This window comes from Ceratotherium simum, chromosome 5, assembly GCF_057802395.1.
Source record: "Ceratotherium simum simum isolate JZ-2026a chromosome 5, ASM5780239v1, whole genome shotgun sequence".
NCBI classification, from domain to species: Eukaryota; Metazoa; Chordata; class Mammalia; order Perissodactyla; family Rhinocerotidae; genus Ceratotherium; species Ceratotherium simum.
The window spans coordinates 92574483-92594128 of NC_141904.1; the positions used below are offsets into that span (position 1 = coordinate 92574483).

Below are 19646 nucleotides of genomic sequence, written 5' to 3' on the forward strand. Positions count from 1 at the left end.
GGGGAGAAAAGAATGCCTTCCTCGGGCCAGGTGTTTTGCATTCATCTTAGCCTCATGTCCCAGAAGAGTGGGTGTGCCCAGCCTAGAAGCCAGGGTCCTTTGCTAAGCCAAGGGGCATCCGGAATTCCTTCCCCTGCCTGTAGAAATCTGAAGCTTGGCCTTGGCTCTTACGTGTCCACCAGTCTGGTGATTCAGGCCCAGCTTTAAAGGGACTGGTGCAGATGGACTGGGAGAGGAGAAGCGACTGCTGTCAGTGTGGTCCTCTCCACATTTGAAGCCAAGTCTGGGCACTGGCCTAACACATGAGGCTGAGTTTGACAACTTTACAGCTATGACAAGTCTAACTTCACAACTTAGAGCAAGCATCCTTCCCTCTCCAAGCTTTTGTTTCCTCATCTGTAAAAGGAGGGCAGTGGGCCCTTTGATCTCGCAGGGCCCCTATTGACCTGTAAAGTACTAAGTCTGAGACTGGGAAACTGGATTTTCCCCAGGGCCCTGGGGAAGGTGTAGTTTCCAACGACAGCCACCAGGGGGTACTGCAGCTTCACAGCGCTGTTGCCTGGTGTTTCGGGGAGGAGAGTTAATGAGTCTAGGTGGTCCTCGGGTATCTCCCGGACAGTGAAGGACTGCGCTAGCTGTCTTCTTCTTGCAGCTTAGCCACTCCTTGACCTTCCATGCTTTGAGGCCAAGCTGGAGCCTCCCCCAGAGGGCCTGAGCTATGGGGAACCCTTCATACCTCTTTGGTGCCGTAGCTGTCACTACCCTCTTGGGGACAGGGACAGGCTTTGACTGGCTTTCGTGCTGTCTCGAACGAGATTCCTGGGCGTCTCTGCTTGTTCACACCAGTGTCCAGGTGTGGGGCGTGTGGGGAGTGCTCTGCAGGTCCGTCTTCGTCCCAGACAGGCTTTCGGGGGGACCTACTGTGCCAACTCCGGATGCCTGAAGTAGGGGACTAGGAAGGCAGGACCTTGGGCACTGAGCAGGCCGGCTCTCCCTGTGTGGAGTCGCAGCGCTCCATGGCAGCAGGGCTGGGAGCAGGCTGCCTTACCTGGAGAGGGGACCATGCCTCCTCGCCCTCTTGCCCCTAGCCTGTGCTGTCCTCTCCTCTTCCCTTCTTCAGTCTCTGATCTCCACCCCGCTCCTTTGCCTGCTCTAGCTCACTGCTTCTTTTCTCTTCCTCCGTTGCAAGTTTACTCCTTTTTCCTCTCCACAGTGTGCTGAGGCTTCCCCTCCCCTCTCAGTGTCTCGAGCCCCTGGAGGCCTGGTCTTCCTTCCCTGGAGCCTGCGTGGGAGAAGCCCTCTCCTCCCTGTCCACCAGGACTGTTCACCTGTCTCATGCAGCTGTGTCCCCTCCCGGAGCGCTCTAGAGCTCTTAGCCCAGGACGGCCTGCCCTGTCCCTGCCTCCATTCTCTCCTCTCCTGGTGGCTCAGGCATGTTCATTAGCCAGTAATTAAAGTGATGCTCTCTAACTCCTTACTGAAAAAAAATTTTCAAATTTACAGAAAGAATAATTCCCATGTACCCTTCACTCAGATTCTCCTCTTGTTAACGTTTTGCCACATTTGCTTTATTATTCTGTGTATGTGTTTGTAGACATTTAGACATGTCATTTTTTCTAAACTGACAGTAAGTTGCAGACATGATATTCCTTTACCCTTAAAAACTTAAGTGTGTATTTCTTAAGAACAAAGACATTCTTTTACAAAACAACAGTACAGTGATCAAAATCAGGAAATTGACATTGATACGATAGTATTATATAATTACAAATTTTATTCAGACTTGGCCAGTTTTCTCAGTACTGTCCTTTATAGCAAAAGAAAAAACATTACTTTTTCCAGTCCACTGTCCAGTCCAGAATCATTTACTGCATTTAGTTGTCATGTCTCTTTTATTCTGGAACATTCTCCAGTTTTTCTTTGTCTTTCATGACCTTGACACTTTTGAAGGCAACAGGCCAGTTATTTTGTAGAATACCCCTCAATTTTGGTTGCCTAATGTTTCCCCACGATTAGATTGAGGTTCTCTGTCTTTGGCAGGAATATCATAGAAGTGCTATTGTATCTTTCTTGGTCGATCATAGCATGGTTCTACTCTTGGATAAAGCTTGGTTTCTTTACTCACTAGTCTACATTCATATTTGGGTCCAAGCCTACTACCCACTGCCTGGGACCCCCGTTTTCATCCCATCGGGTCTGTCCCACAGCTGCTCATGGCTGGCTTCCTGTTACACCTCTGCTTCACAGTCTGTGCTCCCATTAGGCTTCCCGTTAAATTCTTGTTTCTGGTGTCAGAGACGTTTCATATTCACATCGTTATTTAGACTTGTCAATAGACGATCAATCCTCTCCTGCCCTGCCCTCTCTCCTGGATTCTCTCTGACTTATCACTCAAGTGCTGATCCTGCTCCTCATCCTGGGGAGTGGACTTCCAGAATAGTGCTACTTTTCCTATTATGATTTTACAATATAAAAATTCCTTTAATGACAATAATGGGGCAGGAGGTGGTGGAGGAATATGCTCTGTACCATGGGCTGTACCCACGTTTAATCTCATTGTGTCCTGACCACAGCCCTATGTGCTAGGTACTATTATTATTTTACATATAAGGAAAAGGAGACACGTAGAGGTTAAGTAACATGTCCAAGGCAGGAATATCATAGTATGTCAGTTGATATACTGAGATCATGCAGGAAAAGGAAAAGGAATAATTTTTGGTGCTGAGAGGTGGTAAAGAAGTAGGAAAAATCCTGCTGCTTCCGAGTGCCAGTGAGCATCGCTCAGTGGCCTGTCAGGTCACTGGAGAGGAGAAGCTGGATGGGGGAGGCTTGGTGCGAAATGGAGATTTGGTAGCACAGAGACAATAGATCACATCTTTGGAATCAGTGACCTCGTGGAGAAAGACATGCAGAAATGCTGAGTCAAGGGCTGGCTGTTTGGAAGTGATCACACGGAAGGAGGCGGAGGAGGCGCTAATGGAAATAGTGCAGGGGAAGTCTGCACTGTGATTGGAGGCTTTTTTCTCTCCCTAGAAGGACAGAAGGAGGCAGAAGATGGGAGTCAAGCGTTCAACACCACGCATTGCTCTCCTTTCTGCTCTGGACCAGGCGCTGTGTTAGGTGCTGGGAATACAGACACGAAGAAAATCACCTTGCTTGTCAAAAGGGGCTTATAATCTAGTGAATTACATTTAATTCTTATTTAGGACAGTAGAGGAGTTGTTGTTTTGAATGCCAATGGTGTATAAGACACATTTATCGAAACTAAGGCTTAGAATATTAGTGCTAGAAAGAATCTTAGAAATCACATATACCAGCATCCTCATTTGTCATACGAAAAACTGAAGCCCCAAGAAGCCAGGGGACTGACCGTTGCTTAGACAAGTAAGTTGGTGGCTAAGTCTTCTAGCTTCCAGATCATGTCACCAAGAGCATGACTGCTATTATTGGCCATCTTAGAGGAGGATGTAAACAGTGTAGGGAATTCTCTTGGGAGCCAGGCTTTCTCTGGAGGTATAGAGACTCAGACTTTTGGAAAGACAGCGTCAAACTGAGTAGACAAGTTGTTTTGGTCAGCTTGCCTTCTAGGGAACTCCCCTACCCAAGTGGGGTTCTGCCAGGGAGTGCGTCCCCATCCACCATCTTCCTGCCACATTCTCATCTGTTGGCTATTTCAAGTGCTTCTTGAGGGTTTCCAGTGCACTTTTCCTCTAGAGTTCACCATCTCTGTGAATGGTGTGGCTACTCCCACAGTCAGCCAGAGTGCTAACTTCTTCCTGTTAGCCAACTCACACATTTTATCAATTCTACCTCAGGGCCATCTCTTGAATCCCTTCTTCTCTTATCATTTCTAATGTTATCACCTTCATTTATCTCTCCTGAACCATTGCAACGAGCCCCCTAACTCTTTTCTCTGCTTTTATTCATCTTCTCCTTCATCTAATTCTTATTGCTGTCAGATTAATCTTCTAGTCATGAAATCGTATGATTGTAAGAGATTTTGTATGTTGTATTTCCCAAGCACCCATCTGACATTCTGTTATGTAGTATTCCTGTCAGGTGGTCATCTAGCCCACTTCAATTATGTTTTAATGCATTGCATATTAATTTTAAACAGATCTATCTATTATAAAGTTCTTCTATTGAAGTAAAATATTTTTATTCTTTTATATATTCTATTCTTCTATACTTGTTTTTTATTTTTTTTTGTGAGGAAGATCGGCCCTGAGCTAACATCTGCCAATCTTCCTCTTTTTGCTGAGGAAGACTGGCCCTGAGCTAACATCCATGCCCATCTTCCTCTACTTTATATGGGACGCCGCCACAGCATGGCTTGCCAAGCGGTGCGTTGGTGCGCGCCCGGGATCCAAACTGGTGAACCCCGGGCCGCCGCAGCGGAGTGTGTGCACTTAACCACTTGCGCCACCAGGCCAGCCCCCTTCTATTCTTGTTTTATGGGTATAATTTCTTCTTGAATCTGTCTGAAGATGTTAATGAGAAATTTTTCTAAGTTCTCTCTTGTTTACTAGAGTAACTCTTTTCTCGGAGGTCGCCCTCATGCTTTCTCTCCCTTATGCTTCTTCGTGAGGCTGGCTTTCCTCAAATGTCCTATGAATCTTGCTCATTATTTCATATTTATAAAGGTGTACTAGATTGCTCAGTTATTAGAGGCTGGCGTGGGTTTCCTCAGCAGTTCTGGGGTCACTGTCCTACCAGCAGGCCTCTCCCTGGAGAGTCGTGCCTGACTGCTGTGTGTGGAGATAGGTCAGCTTCCCTGCAGAGTGGGTGCAGGGGGACAGAAGAGCTTCAGTTACTAAGTCTCTGCTACTCAAAAAGTACAATGAACAAAAATGGGCTGGGCGGACTATTCTACTTATTTATTTAAATATTATAGTGGACTTTCAGTTATCACTAAGATTATTCAGCTGCTAAAAATCATGCTTTTTCTTACGGGGATCAGTTTTTCTTTGTGTGATAGTTCTTCTGAGAGCCCTCTGGATCCTCGTCCTGATTTGAGCTGCTTGCTCTCTAGGCCTGCTGCATAGCTTCCATCCTGAGATTTGTTTTCATCACATTCCTCTCATGGTTCTTGACTTTTCATGTCTTCTTCTTTGGATTTCTTGGAGAACTTCTTTAAGTAATTCTCTCAGAAGCTATGGATAGTAAAACTTTTAAGTTCTTGCATATATGAAAATGTCTTTATTTTGTAATCACACGTGAATGATAGTTTAGTTGGATATAGAATTCCAGCTTCAAAATAATCTTCCCTCAGAATTTTGAATGCATTTTTCAGTTTCCTTCCTGCAGTCTAGTGTTATTGATTAGAAGCTTGGTGATAATTTGATATCCTTTGTAGGTAACCTATTCTTTCTCTGAGAGTTTTTGGGATCTTCTCTTGCTCCTTAGAATTCTGAAATGTGATGAGAATGAGGCTAGGTGTGAGTCTTTTATCATTCACCTTTGATTATGTACCCTTTCAATATGAAGATTCATGTTGCCAGGCCTGGGACATTTTCTGCTTTGTGTGGCTATTTATTCTCTCCATTTTGTTGGTCCTGTCTTTTTGGAAATCATATTAGCTCGACATCAGACCTCCTGCACTGGTCCTGTATATCTGTTAACTTTTCTTTCTTGTCTTCTTGCTTTTGCTCTGGAGACTTTTCCTTGACTGTTTCTTCCAACCGTTCTATTGAGTTTTCACGTTTCAACAACTGAAGTTTAATTTCCAAGAACTTTTTCTTTTTTAAACATTACTTGATTTTCTTATAACCTGTTCTTATTTTAGGGATGCGATATCTTTGAGTCTTTCCGAGGATACTAAGTGGAATTTTAAAAATTATCTTCTTTTCCATGAATTTTCTATATTCTATGTCCTTGAACCCCGTAGTTGTTCTTTCTCCTTAACTCTCTGGTAAGAGAGCCTCCCTCCTCCACTCCTGTCTTTTCCTGTGCTTCTTTTGGCTGAGAGGTTATCTGTTCCTATGATCTCATCTGCTTTCCATATTCGCAGAAATTTGTCTAAACTTTTAAACTTTCATTTGGCAGTTAAAAAAGAAATCTGTCATTTGAGGGGCCGGCCTGGTGGTGTAGTGGTTGGGTTCGCATGCTCTGCTTCGGCAGCCCGGGGTTCATGGGTTCAGATCCTGGGCACGGACCTGTGCATCGCTTATCGGGCCATGCTGTGGCAGGTGTCCCACATATAAAGTAGAGGAGGATGGGCACAGATGTTAGCCCAGGGTCAATCTTCCTCAGCAAAGAGAGGAGGATTGGTAACAGATGTTAGCTCAGTGCTCATCTTCCTCACACACACACAAAAATCTGTCATTTGAATGAATTTCCAACAAAACAGGTCTATGGTTTTCATATGTCATTATCCTGAAGAGGCCTAGCATTCATTGAAAAGCCAGAAAATGTCCTGGTCTCCAGGAGTTCTCTAAGTTCTCTGCTTCAAAATGTAATTCCTCAGAATAGCAGGGAGAAGAAAAATCCCCTCTCCCACTGCCAGCAGGGACCCTGGAAGTTCTGGAAGGCTCTAGAAACCTCTGGGCTCAGCCCCTGGCCTCTGTCTAGCTCTCCTTGCATCTTTATCATTTCCTTGTCAAGGCCTAAATTATAGAAACAGAGCACAGTTTAGGAACAATGGTTGTAATATATGGGTCTCATCTGCTCCTGTTGTAAGAGGGTTCTCAGACCCCATCTGGACTTTCACCAAGAAGACCCTCCTAACAACCCATTAGACAAGGGACTAAAGGGATCTTGGTGAAGTCTCCAGATAAGGAAACAGAAACACATTATAAAGACAATAGAGAAGATATACATCAAACTGTTAACAATGGCTATCTCTGAGGGGGTGGTCACACAGACTTTTACTGTGTACATTCCTGTATTCATGGGATTTTAGTAGCAGATTTGTGTCATTTTTATTATCGTGAAGGAAATGAGGACCAGCCTGCCCCATGTTTCTCCGACAGTCTGCCCTCCCTTAGCCAGCCTACTTCCCACTCCTTTCCCACACGACCTCCCCTCTCCTGAGGGTCTCGTGGTTCTTTTATATCATCTGCCCAGTGAATACTGAACCAGTAACGAATGATTAAACTAGTGAATGAACCTTCTCTCTCTGTCCTTAGATTACGTTTTTCCAGACTTGACTGAGAAGGCAGGTCCCATAGAAGACACCAGCCAGGGTCAAGAGGTGCCGAGCCTCCCCTCTCCCTTGCCCAAGATGAACCTGGTGGAGCCACCCTGGCATATGGCTCCTGGAGAGGAGGAGGAGGAGGAGGAGGAGGAGAGGGAGAAGGAGGAGGTAGAGAAGGAAGAGGAGGAGGAAGAAGAGGAGGCGCTGCTGCCTGTGAACAGATCCCAAGAAGAAGCCCAAACTCAGGTCCATGACTTTTCTTCCATCGGCAGCAGCCAGACTCCAGGGGCTGCCAAACACAGGCATGAAGATTCTGGGGACCAGGCCTCCTCGGGTGTGGAGGTGGGGAGCAGCATGGAGCCCAGCCTGCCACCGCCCTCAGTCACCCCAAGTACAGTGACCCTGGGGGGTCAGGACTTCACCAGCCAGGAGGCAGGGAGCACAGTGCTGCCAGCCACAGGGCGTGGGGTAGAGTTGGAGGCCCCTCAGGAGGCAGATGAGGAGGCCACTGTGGGAGCAGCTGGGTGGGCTGGCAGGCAAGGGGAGGTGCCGTCCTTGGCTTCATTCCCTCAAACAGAAGCTCCCAGCGGGGCTGAGACCCCAGATGAAGACCCCCTTTACCCTGGAGCCTCAGCGTCTTTCCCACTGGCCCCCCAAGACATGGAACTGACACCTTCCTCTGCTACCTTGGGGCAGGAAGAGCTCAGCCAGCAGCCCCGGGAAGGGCAGGCCGCCGAAGCTCCGTCCAGAACACCCTGGGATTCTACTCAGGTAAAGTGGAGGCGCGTGCAGGCCGTCTAGCCGTCCCCGCGCTGCACAGTGTGTTGCAAGGGTTTGCCAGGCTGAGGGTGGAGGCCCCTCTGCAGCAGGTAGAACCCCAGCAGAACTTGTGGGGATGCACACCTCATGGCCCAGCAGTGGGTGTCCTCACCACACCGACATGCAAAATGGAAAGCCACAGAAAAGCTCGGTGCCCTGGTCTAGTTTCTGCTTATCCAGGTGCTACGGCTGCTACCCTGGGCCTCCCGACTGCATACAACAGCCACCGAGAGTGGGGCCCTGACCTGTGCTCTCCCCACTCCATCTCCATGCCCACCACCACATGTGCAGTGGCCCTCTGCTCCCCTCATCACCCCCTGCTCAGCATGCTCATGCGCACATGCCCAAGTCAGTGCCCACACCCCCAACACAAGGGGGAAAGGGGCCTGGGTGTCTGGGCCACAGGCGTGTTTTCGTTTGGCCTGCAGAACATGACCCACAAGTTTGCCATTAAAGGCCTCCGGCTGGGGCAAGCAGTCTGCAGTCTGACCCCTTTGACACAGGTCCCCACTTCCCATGTGTCACACCTGGCCTCCTTCTCTCACTGAAAACATCTGCTTGGCCCCTGAAGACATCTGGGTTTGTGAACCTTGGGCAGGGTCCTGGGTTGTCACCTTGCAGAGACTGTCAGCTCCCACCTAGCTCTCACAACCTACACCTGGCCCTCACCTCCAGCTGCTCCCAGAGTTTCCACCCACACTCTCTCCCAGTGCTGTTTCTGATGCCTGTGTAACTGGTGCTCTTCTTTTTGTTTCATCGTACAGGTGATCTGCAAAGACTGGAGCAACCTGGCTGGGAAAAACTACATCATCCTGAACATGACAGAGAACATAGACTGTGTGAGTGCAGAGCTAGGCTGGGGTGCAGGGGAGGATGGGGCGGGCGGGCAGGGGGGTGCAGAGGGAGGGCCCAGGGCAGTGAACAGGGTGGAAGGCTTAGCCCTTGAGTCAGAGGGGCTAGCATGAACCAGCACCCACCAACGTCCAAGAAAAGAGTGCTTTCATATTTTTAAATTTCTAAAGGCTCTTTCATTCTTGCCCCCCTCTATTTTTACTTGAAAGGAATAATTTTGTTCATGTGTGCAACGTCTTACCTCTCTGAGCATTGAAATAGTTTTCTAAAAGTTATTTTCTCCCTGTATATGTTGCTTTCCCTGTTTGTTAGTTGTCGGTCTCAGTTTTTTCACACGCATGTTTGCCTCACATGTCTGGTGGCATTTGTTCAGAGCTATTTAAGGAGGACCATCGAAAAGCTGGTTGGAAGCTTTGAGCTTTGTTAACTGTGGCTTCTCACGAGGGTGGTCTGGGTGGGCCATTTCATTTGAAAATTTTTAATGTAAGCATCTTTAGGTCCTTCCTCCTGGGTGATTAGATTCTTTGAAAAAGGAACTTCTGTCCTGCTGGGAGCGTAAAGGGCTGGTTGCCCCTGTTCTGGGAGCCGGGGTGGGGAGAGGGCTGGGCATCTCAGTATTAGAAATATATGTGCAGGCCGGCCCCATGGCTTAGCGGTTAAGTGCGCGTGCTCCGCTGCTGGCGGCCCGGGTTCGGATCCCGGGCGCGCACCGACGCACCGCTTCTCCGGCCATGCTGAGGCCGCGTCCCACATACAGCAACTAGAAGGATGTGCAGCTGTGATATACAACTATCTACTGGGGCTTTGGGGGAAAATAAATAAATAAATAAAATTATTAAAAAGAAAAAGAAATATATGTGCATAGATCTATTCATTTTCACCCCCTCCCACAGCAGTGTCCGGTGTCCTCTAAGTCAAAGACCCCCTATTTTACCCTCGTTAAAGAAGAAACTTTCAGTCTTTTGCCAGGAGAAGGGACATTTGTCGGCTGTGCAGTGTTGGGGAGAGGAACTAGGGATCCAGCGGCTTCTTAAACAGACTTTCAAACAGTTTTCCTGTTTTTAGTACCATTTTCAGCCCCCCTTCCAAAGGTAGCCAGTGCTGCTTATTCCAGAGCGTTTTGCGAGTTTGATAGTGTGAGTCTGATTCTCCTCAGCTGTGCCCATTTTGGCGTAGGCTTCGGCTCTTTGGGGCTTGCTAAATCAGGAAGTTCTAACTCATCCATCTGCTTTCTGGGTCCAGATTTTATTGCTCTTGTCTCCTCTTCTGTTTTGTTCTGTTTTTGTCTGTGGTTTTAGACCTTAAAAAAATTCTTTCCTCTTGTTTAGTGGGTTTGAGGGAAAGAGAAGTACGTACATAAATTTAATCCAAAAGTGACCAATGAGGTTTTCTTTTTCCCAGCATCATTATAAACAGATGGGTTTTAACATAATTGATGTGTTTTTCTTTTTTTTATTGGTGCTCAAATACCCATCTTTGGCCATTGAAAGCCTCTTGGAGTTGGATTCTGAGCCCTTTTGGCCAACCTGTTAGTGTTTGATGGTTCCTCACTTTCTGGTGCAATAAGATGTTCCAGGCTTATCTTGTATATTCCCTCCCCAGACCCGGAATCAACATTTCTCCAAGGAGCCCTCAGTGCTTTCATTGGAAAATACAGGGGTACCTGGGACCCTTCCATGCTGGGTATGCACACTTGAACCATAAGTCTAAAGCAATGTCTCTCTTCTCTTTCCAAACAACACATAGACATTAAAATGCTGTGTTCTTCTTTCCCTGTTTTTGTCTTGTATGTTATTCTCATTTAATATTTGATATCCACCTAATTAGTCATTATTTTTTTATGGTGGATTTTCTTATTGTGGTAAAAAACATCTAACATGAAATTGACCATCTTAACCATTTTTAAGTACACCGTTGTGTTAAGTACATTTACATTGTTGTGAAACACATCTCTAGAACTTTTCATCTTATAAAACTGCAACCCTGTCCCCATTAAACACTAACTCTCCATTCCCCCTCCCCACAGCCCTTGGCAACCCTCATTCTACTTTCTGTCTCTATAAATTTGACTACTCTAGGGACCTCATGTAAGTGGAATCATATAGTATTTGTACGTTTATGACTGCCTTTTTTCCTTTAGCATAACGTTCTCAAGGTTCACCATGTTGTAGCATATGTCAGTATTTCTTCCTTTTTAAGGCTGAATAATATTCCATTATATGTATAGACCACATTTTGTTTATCCATTCATCCATCAATGGATATTTGGGTTGCTTCCACCTTTTGGCTATTGTGAATAATGCTGCCATTAATGTGGGTGTACAAATATCTCTTTGAAACCCTGCTTTCAGTTCTTTTGGGTATATATCCAGAAGTGGAATTGTTGGATCATATGGTGATTTCTATTTTTAATTTTTTGAGGAGCTGCCATACTGTTTTCCACAGTGGCTGCACCATTTTACATTCCCACCAGTAGTGGACAAGGGTTCCAATTTCTCCACATCCTCACCAACTCTTGTTATTTTCTGTTTTTTTGACAATGGCCATCCTAATGGGTGTGAGGTGGAATCTTATTATTGGTTTGATTTGCATTTTTCTAATGATTAGTGATGTTGAGCATTAGTCATTATTATTAGCAATCAATGCTTATTTTGCTTTGTCAACATATTTATTAGGGGCTGGCCCAGTGGCTTAGCAGTTAAGTGCGCGCACTCCACTACTGGCAGCCTGGGTTCAGATCCCGGGCGCGCACCGACGCGCCGCTTCTCCGGCCATGCTGGGGCCGCGTCCCACATACAGCAACTAGAAGGATGTGCAACTATGACATACAACTATCTACTGAGGCTTTGGGGGAAAAAAAGGAGGAGGATTGGCAATAGATGTTAGCTCAGAGCCAATCTTCCTCAGCAAAAAAAAAAAAAAAAGGATTAGCATGGATGTTAGCTCAGGGCTGATGTTCCTCACACACAAAAAAATATATTTATTAGTTACTTTGCTCACATCTCTTCTCACATCCCCACTCCTTTCTTCTGAGTTTAACTTCCTCTTCCTGAAATATATCTTTTATTTTATTTATTTATTTATTTATTTAAGTGTACAACAGCTTTAATTAATTAATTAATTAATTTATTTATTTTGTGAGGAAGATCAGCCCTGAGCTAACATCCATGCTAATCCTCCTCTTTCTGCTGAGGAAGACCAGCTCTGAACTAACATCTATTGCCAATCCTCCTCCTTTTTTTTTCTCCCCAAAGCCCCAGTAGATAGTTGTATGTCATAGTTGCACATCCTTCTAGTTGCTGTATGTGGGACGTGGCCTCAGCATGGCCGGAGAAGTGGTGGGTCGGTGCGCACCCGGGATCCGAACCCGGGCTGCCAGTAGCGAGTGCACGCACTTAGCCGCTAAGCCACAGGGCCGGCCTGAAATATATCTTTTAGTAGCTCTTTCTGCAAGGATATCTCAGTCTTTATTTTTTAAAAATGTCTTTAATTTTCTCATGTTCTTTTTTTGTAACTTTTTATTTTGATATAATTTCAAACTTACAGAAAGAATAGAACAAAGAAATCCCATATATCCTTCATCCAGATTCACTACTCGTTAGCATATTTTCAAACCATTTGAGAGTAAGTTGAAGGCTCCTACCCCTAAATACATTAGTGTGTATTTCCTCAGAACAAGAATATTCTTTTAGATAACCACAGTACAGTGATCAAAATCAGGATATTAACACTGATACAAAACTGTAATCTATAGGCCTTATTTAGATTTCACCAGTGGTCTAATAGTGTCCTTTATAGCTTTTTTCCTCCTGGTTCAGGATCCAGTCCAGGATCATGCCTTATATTTACTTGTCATGTCTCTCTAGTCTCTAATCTGGAACAGTTCCTCAGCCTTTCTTTGTGTTTAATGACCTTGACGTGGTTGAGGAGTAATAGGAGTAATGTGTGTGAAAACTGATGGGCCTAACAGAGAACACACTTTCAGCAAAAGGGGAAAATGCCGACAGGCTCTCAGAGAAAGCCTTGCAAGGTAGAGCTCCAGTTCCAGGAATTCGATCCTTAAGACCTGGAAAACGCAGTGCAGACTCGCCAGCTTGTCCTGTTTTGCCTAAGGTATCGTAGGTAATCCACGCAGAGGAGATGGGAAGGAAGCCGAAGAAAACCCGGGAGAAGCAGCAGAAACGTAAAGCAGTAAATCACAGGTCTTGTCTTTGAGTTCCAGGAGGGAAAAGAAAGCTCTTGTACTAGAGATGCAGGGCTCTGACCCTTTGCCCAGCACGACAGGGAGAAGCACTGCAGCACAAGGAGCAGCAGGAGGAAAAGGCTGAGCATCCTGCCTGGGAGCCCGGAAAGAGCGCTTCAGCACAAAGGCCTGGGTCTCCGAGGTGTGGAAACAGAGGCAGCTAGGTGAGGAGTCAGCTCTTCATCTGAGCCTACTGAGTTGTCCAGTGCACATTTCACACATGCGTATAAGAAGGTGTTCCAGGATATCCTGTACTTTCCCAGAAAGGAACTAGCCCTTCCTCCAAGGAGCCCTGGTTCGTTCTGATGACAAAACGTTTTTAGAAACCCAGATCTGGGCTCCAGGTGTGCTCATGGCTGCTGGGGTGTCATTGCTTCTAGAACCTTTTAGAGGAGGAGCTGAGAGGTAGACATCTATATTTCTTCATCTACAGACAGATATACATACGTGTGCACCTATATGTGTTTATATATGTACACACATATATTTAAAATGAGGAGTTCAATACTTCTGATCCCAGTCCATCACCATTGGCCTCTTCCTAGCCTCCATCTCTACTGTATTTGTATCTTCCTTCACTGACAGAAGCCTGACTCCCAACATCCTCAATATGTTTACTCGTCTCTTCAGTTCTAGAATACACAAGTAGTTGCACAATTTTTAATCCATACTACTGCAGATATAAACCTATTAAGTAAACTTGAGTATTTGTTTGCAGGTTTTTTTATCTTCTTATCTTTAGATGACTCTGCAGTTACTTGAGTTAGTTCTCTTTTCCCCTTTTTGGTGTAGTTGTACATTTGAAATATGGTGAGGTTTATTTGTTTCTGTATTCAATTTTAGGTTTTTTCCTCATCTTTGTTGATTTAATTATATTTTTTGAGTATGTACAATGTTAATGTGGTTCTCAATATATAAATCATGGAAAAATGCATACTTAGAGAAATACCACTCTCCCCACCATCTCTCTCACTCCATTCCCACCCTACTTCCTCTCAGTAGCCAATCTCATTAGTTTCTGCTTATCCTTCCTGGGTTTCTTTTTATAGAAATAAGCAGATAGATGTATAATTTCTTCTTTTATTTCTTGCAGAAAAAGTAGCATACTGTTTATATTTGTATGGTTTGCTAGTTCTGTCATAACAAAGTACCACAGTCTGGGAAGCTAGGCAGACATTTATTTTCTCACAGTTCTGGAGGCTGGAAGCACAAGATGAAGGTGTCAGCAGGTTTGGTGTCTTCTGAGGCCTCTCTCCTGGGCTTGTGGACAGCCGTTTTCTCCCTGGGTCTTCGCGTGGTCTTCCCTGTGTCTGCGTCTGTGTCCTAATCTCCTCCTCTTGTAAGAAGACCAGTCATATGGGATAGGGCCCACCCTAAGGACCTGATTGTAACTTAATTACCTCTTTAAAAGCCCTGTCTCCAAATACCATCATGTTCTGAGGTACTGGGGGTTAGGACTTCCACATACGAATTTTGGAGGGACATAACTCAGTCCATAACAATACTTTTTTACATTTTGCTTTTTTCACTTAACAGTATATTTTCTGGAAATCACTTTATGTTAGTTTATGGACATCATTCTCAGTCATTTTATTTTTACAACTGAATAATACTCCATTATGTATGTATACCATAGTTTATTCGTCACATTTCCTTTGTATGGGCATTTGGGTGGTTTCCAATGTTCTGCAATTACTTACAATGCTGTAATGAATAACCTCGTGCGTATGTATTTTTGTGTTGTTGGGATGTATCTTCAGAGTAAATTCCTAGAAGTGGGATTGCATATACAGTTTGTTAGATATTGCCAAATTCCCATTTCTCTCTCATTCTTACTAGAAGTTTGTTGGGCCTTAATTTTCTGTCTGTAATGTCTCTTAACGCTTTTATGTTTTCTCTCTCTTTAAAATCTCTCTAGTGCATTCTGAGTGATTTCCTAGCTCTGTCTTCCAAATTAATAGCTCTCTTTAGCTGTGTCTAATCTTTTGTTTGACCTATTCCTTGAGACTTTAATATAGATAACTGTTTTATATTTTTAGAATTTCTACTTGGTTACAAATCTCTCCCTTATTTTCTCATTTTGTTCGCTTCTTTCATTATGGTTTCTATTCCTTTATCTTTTTAATTATTTTAAACATTTTATGATCTCTTTCATATTGTTTTAGTAACACCACATCTTGGGATGTCAGCTCTCCTATTTGTTGCATTTTACCTTATTCCCTTGTATGGCTTATAATTTATTATTGTGATCTCATCGTCAACCCCAGGTTGTTAAAGAATTACACCAGAGTGTCCACCTTCCCTGAAGGTTTCAGGGAAACTTCTGGAGTTCCAATTGTCCTAGATCACCTTTAATCTTAATTTCCTGGCTTGGATTTCTGTACCACAAAGGATTGCCAATTGGGACTCCACACCCAGGTGAAGTGCAAGCCTGGGATTTTAGGTGATCTTAGGTAACCTTTTTTTCTCCTACCATGGACACGGGCGGATGGCATACCCCTTTACGGCTCTTCCAGGGGAGTGGGAAGTTTTCTGAGTCCCCATTTCACTTAAAAGCCTGCTCTTTGAGGCTTCAGGCTCTATCCTGGGTACTGTGCTTCAGTGCTCCACCTTGTGTGGGCTGAGAACACATTTCCTGTCTCCATGTGAGCATTGAAAGCCAAGTCTCCAGCTCCTAGATCCTGTATCTGGGTCTTGACCCCCAGGAATTGCTGTGGCTTTTGCTTACTCTTCTGGCTTTAGGTTTCCTCTGTTTCTGTTTCCTTTGAGCTTGAGCTTGGACATGCTTTTAGAACATCTTGTTGTTTTGCTGTATTTTATCCAGTATTTCTATATGTTTGTCGCAAGGTGGGAGAGCAGGACTTTCATCAACTCCATCTGCTGTATTGCCAAAATTCAAAATGATATGATGGGTAATGACATGTGTTCCCTCCTGTTCACCATAAGGATGATACCAGTGGAGCTGGAGCCCCTGCAGTGGGGGAACAGTGTGATGTGCGGGAAGGATCACCCGCCCAGGACTCAGCAGGGAAGCGAGTTTACACCATGAGTGTACTGCACTTAAAAAAAGTCCTAATGACTTACAGTATATGTCCAGAAACGCACACAGATCATAAGTGTACAGCTTGATGGATTGTTGCAAAGGGACCATACCCACATAATCAGCACCCACATCAAGACACAGCATGATCACACCCCCAGAGCCCTTCTCCTTCTCCCTGCCAGACATTCTTCCCACAAGGAGAGCCACTTGATTGACTTGTAACACCATAAATTAATGTTGCATGCTTTTAGACTTTATATAAGTGGAATCATTCAGTATGTAATATTTGTGTCTGGCTTTTTACACTCAACATTCTGTTTTTAAGATTCCTTTATAAAGTTAGGTGTAATTGAAATTCGTTCATTCTCATTCTGTATAGTGTTTCATTTATTTCTCCATTCTACTGTTGTGGGGCACTTGAGTACTTTTCCAGTTTCAGGCTGTTGTGAATATGCTGCTCTGGACATTCCTGGACGTGTTCTTTGGTGAGCATATGGACATGTTTCTTTTTTTTTGTGAGGAAGATCAGCCCTGAGCTAACATCCAATGCCAATCCTCCTCTTTTTGCTGAGGAAGATTGGCCCTGGGCTAACATCCGTGCCCATCTTCCTCTACTTTATATGGGCCGCTGCCACATATACTTGGTATGTGTGGTATACCATATACTCCAAGGTCATGAAGTAGCCTTCCTCTACTTCATATGGGAAGCCGCCACAGCATAGCCAGAGAAGCGGTGCGTCGTTTTTCTTTTCCACTGGGGTATCCAGTTGGCCAGCACCTGTGACGAATAAGTCCTTTTCTTTTAATCCTCACGGTCAGCGCAGGGTGTTAGCACCAATCCCCACACTTTTAGATGGGGAAACTGAGACTCAGAGAGGTGTGGTGTTTTGCTAAGTATCACAGAGTATCACAGAGCTGATAAATGGCAGAACCATTCAAATCCTGATTTGCACCCAGATTTACTTGATTTCAAAGCCAGGGCTTTTTTCTCTCGTGCCACTCACGCTCAGTTCCCACCGATAAAATAATTAGTATGAAATATATGGCCATCAGACTCTCCCAGAACTGACATTGTGGGTCTGTGGGCTTAAGCCAGGCAGACATATGGACCTAGGAAAAGGTGGGGCACACACATGTGGTGGAGCACAGGGCTGTGGCATGAGGGGAGGCACTGCCTGTGGCAGGAGAGTGCTGCTTTTCTTTTTGTGAGGAAGATCAGCCCTGAGCTAACATCCATGCTAATCCTCCTCTTTCTGCTGAGGAAGACGGGCCCTGAGCTAACATCTATTGCCAATCCTCCTCCTTTTTTTTCCCCAAAGCCCCAGTAGATAGTTGTATGTCATAGCTGCACATCCTTCTAGCTGCTGTATGTGGGACGCGGCCTCAGCATGGCGGGAGAAGCGGTGCATCCGTGCACGCTTGGGATCCAAACCCGGGCCGCCAGTAGCGGAGCGCGGGCACTTAACCGCTAAGCCACGGGGCCGGCCCAGGAGAGTGCTTCTTTTGCAAGCAGTGGGGCCGCATGCACCGTGCTCAGGCAGGTGTGGGTGTGCACCCCTTCCCTACACACATGCATGCACACATGCTTGCATGTATGCATGCACACATGCATGTGAAGAAGGTAAGAACCATTTCAGGAACTAAGGCTTTCCTAGCTGCATGTGGCTATTACCAGGTACCTGTCTTCTTCCAGATTTAGAACTGAATTGGCTTTCTCTTAGGCCAGTTAAGTGCCAAGACTTAAGCCTGTGCCTGGCACTTGCCATGGTAACCAGGAACAGAGGCCCAGCACTTCAGTCACCCTGGTGGCCTTTAGGTTGGCATGAGAACCAGGGAAGGCTCATTAGCTTGGGCTCTAGCAGAAAAGAGACTAGGAGTGTCAAGGAATCCACTGGGGTAGCCTGGTGATGCCTGGGCCTTACGTGCAGCCCTGACTTGCAGCTGCACAGAGAGAGCTGAGCAGCTGGGAGAGCAGTGTCCTGCTGGGAGCAGGGGATTGGTGACTTCCCAGGTACAGGAGGGAGAAGGCTGCTGGAGAGGAGCCGGGTCGGAGGTGGAGGAAGATGGGGAGCAGCAACAGGGCCAAGGGCGTGTCTCTTCCCAGATGGAGCGAGGTAGGGACAGTGGCAGGCTGTGAGCCAGAGGGAGCATCCTGGCCCCTACCTAGGCTCCTGACACTCATTGAGTTCCTGTCCAGTGCCAGTGTCTTGTTTTTGTTTTTAAATTATATAATTACATATACAGAAGGTCAGGAAAATCTAAACAGTACAAGACAGTGTCAGATGAGAAAGAAGTCTCCTTACACCCCTTCCCACGCTCCCAGGCCTGCTTCCGGGGGTCAGCGTGTTACCCCTCTGTGTTTTAGTTCTTCTGGTCACCACTAGCACCATTAGAGTACTCAGACTTGACTCCCCAACTTTGGGCCGTATCTCTGCAGTGACAGGCAAGAGATGAGCGCGGTTAGACTGCTTTCCACCTCTCCTCCTTGGACATCTTTTGGTCCATTACCCGCCCCCCTGTATATTCATCCCGTGCACTATACACTTGAACACTCAGGCATGATGACCAGTCTTCAGTAGTCTTTCACACTCTCCACACTCGCTTCCTGGACTTGCCATTGTATGTGGGCGTATCTGTCCTCCCAGCTCAACTGTGAGTGTCCCTGGGCAGGCCCCACGCCCTTCTCATGGTGAGAGGCCAGGGCAGGAAGGAGCACCTGGATGCCTGCAGGGAACAAGTGGATGTGTATCTTGGCGTTCCCGCAGTGCTGCCCAAGGCCAAGCTCACAGCTCTCGAGCGGTCCTCAGAGCTACCAGAGCAGCCCCACTCTGAGCCAGATGGCCTTTCCCAGCGTTTGGCTGCTGGGCAGAGGTTGGAATGGAGGCTAGGTCTAGAGACAGGGAGTCAGTAGAGCCCTCTCCTGAGCATGAGGCTCTCTTTCTGCCCTTGTAGGAGGTGTTCCGGCAGCACCGGGGGCTGCAGCTCCTGGCCCTGGTGGAGGAGGTGCTGCCCCGCCACGGCAGCAGCCGCCATGGGGACTGGCACATCTCCCTGAGCAAGCCCAGCGAGAAGGAGCAGCACCTTCTAATGACCTTAGTGGGCGAGCAGGGTGAGCAGGGACCACGCACCCGAGGGGGAGTGTTGGCGTGTCTGCAGGGGGCCCAGGAAGGGAGCGAGTGGGAGGCAGTGCTAAATCAGCCACGTTTCCAGGGGGCCGTGCGAGGTCTCCCTCGGAGCCATGGGGAAGTGTGCAGATAGGGCTTTTGGACGTGGAATTCTCGGGTAGCAGGATGAGGTACTGGTCAGAGGCCCTAGTTTAGGGTCAGGGAGTACAGACAAGCTTGGGTTCTGGAGAAGGGGAGGAAGGTGTGAACATTGGGAACGGGAGGGGGAAGAGGTGTGGTTTCAGCACAGGTTCTTGAGATGGGCACTGTACACTGTGTGGTGGATGGAGCGGAGCAGAGTGCAGTGGTGTGGGGCTGAGGAAGTGACCACCAGTGTCACACCTGTCACACAGTGGGCATTCACTAAATACTTTTCAATAAGTCAGTCAG

General features: G+C 46.3%; 1 protein-coding gene across 2 annotated transcripts in view; it reads left to right on the forward strand.

The window, feature by feature from the left end:
- The window catches only part of PODXL2 (podocalyxin like 2), a 37746-nt gene that overhangs the window by 14147 nt on the left and 3953 nt on the right, over positions 1 to 19646 (forward strand). Inside the window, exons 3-6 of one of the 2 annotated variants that reach the window (XM_087431628.1) lie at positions 7128 to 7477; positions 7832 to 7906; positions 8719 to 8793; positions 19045 to 19201. In XM_087431628.1, coding sequence (XP_087287754.1) covers positions 7128 to 7477; positions 7832 to 7906; positions 8719 to 8793; positions 19045 to 19201 — 657 coding nt within the window. Of the gene's footprint in view, positions 1 to 7127; positions 7907 to 8718; positions 8794 to 19044; positions 19202 to 19646 lie in introns of both variants that reach the window. The other variant, XM_087431627.1, reaches the window with a different exon arrangement.